We start from the raw sequence: 8,084 nt of genomic DNA, 5'->3' as shown, positions 1-8,084 counted from the left end.
GGAGAAATCTAGGCCCCTTTTTAATGGAGCCAAGGCCTCGGATGTGTCCTCCTCGTTTGCTGTATTTTAAAATCAATTCGCCGTTGCTCGCGGCCTCTGTGTAATACATATGAAACACATGAGTTCCTGAGCGCCTGCGTTGGATTTCAAGAGCGTTACGTAAGCTGCGTCACGTCCGTGTTGCTACGCCAGTGGCGTATACAAAAAGGGTGCCCAAAACGGTACAACCCTATCGAACCAATATACACTCTCGACCCCTTGTGAATTCCATCAGAGAAGAATTTCACAGTACTACAGTCCGCCTTACGACTATCATCCTTTCCCATCTGTACCAGCTGCCATTAAGGTAGTGTACCACGTATAACACCCAGGTTCCATCTCTTTATCAAACATCTTGATACGAGCTCCTAAAAATCAGTCATTAAATTAATCCAACGGTAATCAGTTATATTAAACACATTATCAAGGTCTAGAAGAAGGAGGGTGCGACGACCAGCGTGCTGCGTGCGTCAACGTACTGCAGCGTACGTCACCGCGGCTCTACGTGGTGGTATGTACGTCCCTGTTCGATGGCAAGAGAGTGGGCAGAACTCGAGCAGAAGGCGGCCATTTTCCGTTGTTGTTCCTCTAGTCGTTCGTGCATCGTGAGTGTTTGTCGCACCTAAAGAAGATTCGGTAGACGAATCGACACCGATGGTGATTAGACGGTGCGATAAGAGGGCGATAACGTAAGTCTTCACTACGTACCGAGGCCTTAGAAAGGGTACCTCAGTCGTCGCCGTCCTCGTCGACACGGAGGGTGTTCATTTGAAAGCTCGTCTACTCCAAAAAGAGGCAGCAACGAGTTGACCAGTACATCAGAGAAGCGTGGCTAGTGCGAGGAGTGGAGTGGAGAGGAGTGGAACAGCGAGAGAGTGCGAGAGTAAGAAAATCAGAGGAAAAGAGAAAGAAGGAGAACAAGAGGTCTTCCGTAAACGGGAGTAAGGACTCCTAGAGATAGACAGCAGATCTCCCGAGAATTCTCGAGAGTTCGTGTCGAATCGTAGCAAATCGATCATTACAATCTGATACAACAATGGATACTCTACGTGGTGCCTTCACACTGCTCAGCTTGCTATTCTTAGCTACCAGCACGGTCCATGCAGGTGAGTACATCAGACATGGTGCTTGTAACGTAAAATTGGGCATAACCCTCTCTAGGATCGAGAAAAAGATTCACATTGCTAGTAATAATAGCTGTAGTTAATACGTAGCACTGTCAGATGAAATTGTTCTAGTTCTCGGACTGATATGATTACGTGCATTAGCACTAGCAGTATAGCAATAGCATTGAGTCATTATACTACACACAATGTTCGCGCAGTGCCTACAAAAAGGCAAGTTACGTGTGTACGATATTTACCTATAGATTTACCGCTTACGTACTCTCGAACCCAGCACGAATATCGCATTTAATAGATTAATCTTTTTTATACCATTATAGTAAATAGTTTATTGACGCACGTCTCTGATAGTCTACACGGCACGTCGCTTTTCCTAAGTGTGTTTATAACGGAAAAGATGTGTGATTAACGTCCAGTACCTAAATATCATCATCGGAATGAATTATGTTGATCGTTTGAAAACGTACGAACCTAACGATCACCTGGTAGAGCGAGTGCCGTAGCGGATGAGAAACGTCAAAATCACAGTGGCAGACAAAGATGAAGATTTGCGAGTTTTGTAAAATAGCAAAGGGAATTGTATCTCAGTTTTGGCGCACGCCGTCAGACATGGCGCTCAAGTTCCGCATAGAATCCTGAAGGTACGACAGGAGTGTGCGCGATACGGAATTCTCTGTCTGTCTTTAGAAAGTATTGCATCTGAGTAATGGAGAAATATAGTGCCTGATCCTTCAATAATTCTCAAACTACAAGACACAATATTCGTCTAGTAAACAGATATCCAATAGTTTCATCTACACAGGAACAAAGTACAAGTTGTTTTGCATGCTTAGCAATGAGAGAAAATCAGTTGTATTATCGCACGTACGAGAATCATTGTTCTTGTTCTCAACGTCGTCATCGTTGTTACCATCTTCAACGTCAACTTGAAAATAAAGTTTGACTATGAAAACAGGAGAGAAAATTATTTATCGCATAACTTTTGACATTGGTCAGTTTGTATATCTGCTAATATTTCTGATCGTAAACGTCAGCGTACTGTCACATGTATTATTTTCATTTACTTACTCATTCGTTTTCGTTATTCGCATTAGAGCGTCATGGTTCTATAGAATTCTTGGCTCTTAACAAGTTCTTTATAATATCTTTTCTTTATATCTATCTGCTGTTTGCTCCTCGTAACTGAGTCATGAGATTGACAATTATTGTCCTTAAATACCCTCGATTTTTGCTGACTCATTATATGCAAATAAATGACGTATAGACTTTATGTCCAGAGGCAAATTCCAGTGGGAAATAACTATCGTCATTACTTGGCTAGGGTATGAAGTCAGTACGTCTATCTGACAGTCAACTATAAACGAACGATGACGAGATACGCGTGTCTCTCATTCGTTGGAATTGAATTAGCAACTAAACAATTTCATCGAGCGTGTTATGCCTTCTGATGACGGCCACTTTCGAGGTCAGCCTTTTATATAAACATGAAAGCCGTATCGTGAACTCCACGAGATTCCTAACTTCTGCACTGCAAATCCAAGTATGTAGCGAGGTGCGTTATTTCCCATCATTTCTATGGTAGTCAATTTTCGCACAAAAGTGTATTACTTTTATAGTCTTATAGAAGTTATCATCGAGGTCCGACTGTACAATGAAAAGGATAGGAAATAGTAAACTTTGCTATACCCTTGAATTTGGAGTGTGTCCCATTTTTATTACTCATTAATTGAGTATACATTCGATAATTCTACGAATTACTTTTTTCTCCTTTTCTATCTTACTCCCATTTACTTATTCTTTTTTCTCTTTCACATACCTCCTTGCGGCTCGCATGCAGATATTGTCTTGCCGGTAGATACCAAACTGAGAACACCCTTTGCATGAGATATTTTTTACTCGCTTTACTAGTGAATGCGCGATGCCATTTTCTTTTTTAATACTTTTTCGTTAACCGCGCTGTGCAACGCATTCTTGGATTTCTCTTATCGCGAAGGACCGGGACCGAGAGCATTGAGGCATCACCAATGGTAAACAAGTAAATAGAGAAGCGATAAATCAGGTAGAGAAAAAGGACCCTATAGTGTATTCTTATGTTAAATACATATAAGAGTAAGATTGTATAGTTGGTACGCACGGTTTCCGTAGTCTATAGAGAAATAGACGTATACTAGAAAACTAGAATCAAACGATTATCCTCGTATCTCAAAGAGAATCATATATGTATTTAAATAAAAGTAAAAACCAAAAACAAACAGGAAAAAACAAATGTCGCTACTGAATGATTCTTGTTACACGTTGACGAAAGTCAACTACAAGGGACCTTCCCATGTCGACGAGGGTGAACCTTGGAGTATAGAGTGCACCAATGTCCAGCCTAAAGATGAAATCATATGGACCAGAAATAATGAATCCCTCGAACCGGAAATTCTGAAGGATGATCTGTCGATCGTGACGAAAACCAGAGCATTGAAGAGTAGCAGCATTTCAGCCCAGGAGGCTCGCCCTGACCACGCCGGCCGCTACAAGTGCACGAATAACTCCGAGGAGGCCTTTCCTCTCTTTGTTATTTCTGGTTCGTAGAAAATCAATCTACCAGAATCATCTGTCCAACGCCTATCAGATGTCTCCCCTATAGAATTTCACCAGCCGATAATACAATATCATATATATATATATATATGTAAAACACAATATATATACGTATATATATGCTATAACATGTATATTCTATGAGGAGTAACATATCTCTAACGAGAGACAGACATTGGTGTCTTTGTCTCTCAATCGTTCATGCTATTGTCATTTTATCTTCGTCTGTCTCCGCTTGTTTATGCTGTTTGTCTTGTGTGTCTCTGCGCCGATGGAACAGACTGTCTCTTGCAAATGTACATATAGTACATTCCGTGATGTACAAGCTTGCGTTGCTTGCGCGAGAAATGCCACATACCAAGCATCCATTTCGTTTGTCTCTTTATCCCATTGATTGGTTAATTTAATTTTATTGCGCAATATTGTACAATCTAGTATATCCGTGATTTGTAAAATTTTTATTTCTTTTTTTCTATTTTCATAATTTATATACGGTCGTATTTTACTTGCAACCCCGGATACTTTGTATTTAGTGACTCCGGAGGAAGCACCGTTTTCTTTTATTCGTTTTTTTTTCCCTTCCATGTGCTTGCCAAGCAGATGGAAATGGGTATGGCGAATAACTTTCCTTTCTTGTGGAAAATTCGACGGATCAAAGAACGAGGCCACGTTAGGCGGAGATGTGGGTTGGCCTTAGCCGTGCGATATTTTATTCGAAAATGCCGTGGATTAGCGAGATTTATGAAGGATCCTTTTGCTCAGTGCCTATTCCTTATTCTTTGCTCTTTATTTCTCACTTCTTATTCCTCGCTATTTCTTCCATCGTTCCTTGCTTTTATATTTTCTACAAGTCTCCCTCTTATTCTTTTCACCTTTCCTTGGGTCCGTCGAGCTGCTGCGGGTACCTGAAACGCCTGCAGGAGCTTCAGGATATTCCTAGTATAATTCCTCGCATTTGTCCTTGGTCCACGAGCCAGCATCGTGAGGACTACGGCGGCAGGGCGAGGGAGACACGGGATTGCCGTCGTAGAGATTTACGCGAATTGAAGGTAAAAAAGAGAAACTGGGAGGAAGAGACAACAAATACTAGGACGCTTTAAGACGTTACTGCAAGAACTCGTTTCTATTGCGTCATCGTCATCCTTTTGTTTTTTTTTTCTCAATTCTCCCCGTTCCTTTATCTAGCAAAGTTCCTGATGCTTCGTGTTTACGGACTCATACAAGTCGAAAGCGAGCAAATATTTACTTGAGTTAAGGTCGTCCAGGCCCGTAAATTATCGTGGTAAAATTAACTAGCTTAATATGCCGCGTGCACACGTGGCATGTCGCAATTTCTACAGAATTTTACGTTTTTTGCTCTCTTTATTCCGCATTCTCATTCTGCGACAACGCTACACGATGTATCCTACTTGAGAATAAATTCGAGTATAAATCTTAAATATTCGCGAGGGATGGCCAGATCGCGAGAAAAATGTATTTTCGAGTAATAACTGACGAGGAGTCATTCTCGCTGTAGAACTATATAGGTCATTAGATTAGACTTCGAATTGGTTTCACACGTTAGATATCCAGCGGGGATATGATAGAATAAGATACATCGGATATCGTCAGTCCTTAAAAAAATTTGATTGCGTAAGAAGTGGGATATTATCGATTTATCAATATATCTATATTGGGCTAGCAAACATCTATATAAATCTACGTGGTCCTGTCTATGTCAGTAATAATCATTCCGAAGTCATGGGACGAAATCGAATTGTCTCGAGTGCCAAATAAAGAAAGCATTTTTGTCTTACGTACAACACGTACACGACTACGATTCCTTTTACGTAAGCGATCTCAACTAGATAAAGCGTGATACGAGAGTAAATTAGATTTATTTGAATTGAAATTAAACGTGTCTGCTTTTATTCCTGCGAAATTACACTGTATTTCGATCTGTCTCTCTTATAATACGTGTAGCGGTCCTGTATCTATGTGAATAATAATTTACTTTGATATCGAAGCCGTTATCGTGCGTCATGCGCAGAAAAGATTTTCGTAAGAAAAGATAATGAAACATTGACGTCGATTCCCTGCAATTGCCTTGAGCCTCTTTACCTGAGATCTTACCTTGTTAGATAAGGTAAACGTGGCTAAGAAAGATACAGTAAAAAAGTGTCCAAATCGTTGTCGGGGGTTTCGTTGTAAAACTGGGGGAAATATCGCGAGAGTGTCGAGGAGTACCGACAACAGGCGTCGGCAGCCACAGGCGCTAGACTCTCGGGGCGCCTTTAGGGACGGCTAAATTTAGGCGGGTGCTCGGGCTTTTGACGACAAGAATAGCCGCGACATACCGGCTCGCACTCGGAAGCCGATTTCTCCCTGGGAAGGAAGTTCCTCGCGGGAGTTTCGCGAAACTCCAAAGTTTCTTCCGTAATCGTCATTTACTTCATTCAATTATATTATACAAGTATTTTGAGAAAGTCCTGTGGATGATCATCCCCCTTTACCTACCCTTCGATCTGGCTCTCCGTTCATATCCCCTTAACAAAATCGGAGTGAAAATTTCGAATTAAGCAACTCCGCTGCTAAGAGGGGCGTGGGGGGGGGGGAAGTTAAGCAGAAACTCCATTTGAGAGTCTAATCGAGAAGTCGGTGGGAACGGTTGTCGTCCGATCGAGTGAGCGTCCCTTGACTTAATGGAAAACTTTGATCCCGCTGGCAGCTGTCAGCTTGCCTCCCTTTGACAATTTTTCCTTGGTTAAGACTTAGAGCATGGAAGAAAAAATGTCCCTTGGAATCGAGTTGCTCGTTCGCGTTCGAATATGGCTGCCTGCGGTCGACAGTGGTTCACTGTGGTTGTCTGCAATTTCCCAAGTGGTATCACTTGGAAAGCGTCAAGAGGGAAAGGGAAACCGCTAATCCATTTATCCAGCTTTGATTCACCTTCCTACAGGCTGATTCGCAATTGCAAATACTCCTAGGATAATCGTTATACCAATCTCCTCCTGCTCCCACTCCTCCTCTTTCTCCTCCTCCTTCCATTCTCCCCTGAGTAACTCGAGGGAATACAAATGCGAAAAACGTAGAGTCGAAAGATAAGGTTATTTCAGAATCTCATACGAAATCGAACCATTCCCCGAGATGAGTGGAGGATTTTCCATGGTCCTCTTGGACCTCGAAACCGCACTGATATGCATATCATTCGCCATTTTCCATTTACCTTTTATTCTCCCACCAGTCTTCTCCCTATGTATTTTCAATGGATCCACGCAGGGTGGGTTGTACATACATCGATGATTTTTGGGAGCAAACTTTTCCACTCTCTCTAGAGCAAGAAGCTTTGCCTTCTTTTCTCTTTATTCCTTTACTTCCGAAAGACGTAGAACCTGATGGAAGAATTTGCCCCGGGCTATCACAGGTAGACGCCAGGAATCCATCCGGTGTTGCGGAGCCTTGCCGCTTCTTGAATTCCGCTTACAGTTCCCCGAAGCGCTTACCAGAGTTCCTTCCCATTCGTTCCAGGGCCCTTTTATCCTCATTCCATGAACACTCTCATTTCCTTTCATCAATCAGAAGACACAAGATCGACGTCCTTTGCTTTATCTCTCGCCACCTTAGATTCTAACGGAAACGGACGAAGCATCACCTTCGTCGATAGCCTTTGCTCTTTTCTCTTTTATACCATTTTCTGCGCCTGGATGCTACCCAATCGCTGATTGGCTTTCGAGAAACAATGCTTCCTCTCTGGAACTTGCTCATTATCTGTTGTATAATATTTGCCACTTGTGTTATCCGAGTCCGCCTGCAATATCATGACACTCACAGCGTCTTTGACTTGGTGCTTACGCTTAACATTCGACCCATCGCTACTTCAGTAATTTCATAAGGAGATGCAAAAATTGACAAAAGGAAAATACAAATAAAATAAACGAGAAAGTCAGACTTTGAAATTTTCGTACTTGAAGCGTAAACGTTTAGTTTCTCCGATGCTTGTGTCACTGATGCGTGTCCACGTAACAATCTTGATCTAATAAAAGAAAGAAAGAAAAAACGAAAACGACAATATTTCCGTATATACACGAAAGGTTGTGTGTTCGTATGGTACCATGATTCTGAAACGAAACGATGGAGTGTATCTCGCTGATAACGAAAGCCAGAGCTTTCTTCGTCGTTAAAAGTGCAAGCTACGCTGCTTTTTCATTTTTCACGAGATCAAACGAGTAAATGAGAAAAAAGAGATAGAGAGAGAGAGAGAGAGAGAGAGAGAGAGAGTTCTCCTCTCCATAAATGGAGGTGGAGGTATAAGTAGCCAGTTACATGTAAAAATAAATGAGAAAAAAGAGATAG

General features: G+C 41.8%; 1 protein-coding gene across 2 annotated transcripts in view; it reads left to right on the top strand.

The window, feature by feature from the left end:
- The first annotated feature begins 219 nt into the window (after nt 1-219).
- The window catches only part of LOC107264913 (basigin), an 11,013-nt gene continuing 3,148 nt past the window's right edge, over nt 220-8,084 (top strand). Inside the window, exons 1-3 of one of the 2 annotated variants that reach the window (XM_015733701.2) lie at nt 221-346; nt 468-1,145; nt 3,469-3,735. In XM_015733701.2, the coding sequence (XP_015589187.1) occupies nt 1,076-1,145; nt 3,469-3,735 (337 nt within the window). In that variant the 5' untranslated portion in view covers nt 221-346; nt 468-1,075. Of the gene's footprint in view, nt 347-467; nt 1,146-3,468; nt 3,736-8,084 lie in introns of both variants that reach the window. The other variant, XM_025082140.1, reaches the window with a different exon arrangement.

Source organism: Cephus cinctus, unplaced genomic scaffold, assembly GCF_000341935.2.
Source record: "Cephus cinctus unplaced genomic scaffold, Ccin1 Ccin1_scaffold0204, whole genome shotgun sequence".
NCBI classification, from domain to species: domain Eukaryota; kingdom Metazoa; phylum Arthropoda; class Insecta; order Hymenoptera; family Cephidae; genus Cephus; species Cephus cinctus.
Note: the sequence above shows the minus strand (reverse complement) of the source record. Positions and strands in the feature narration are given on the sequence as shown.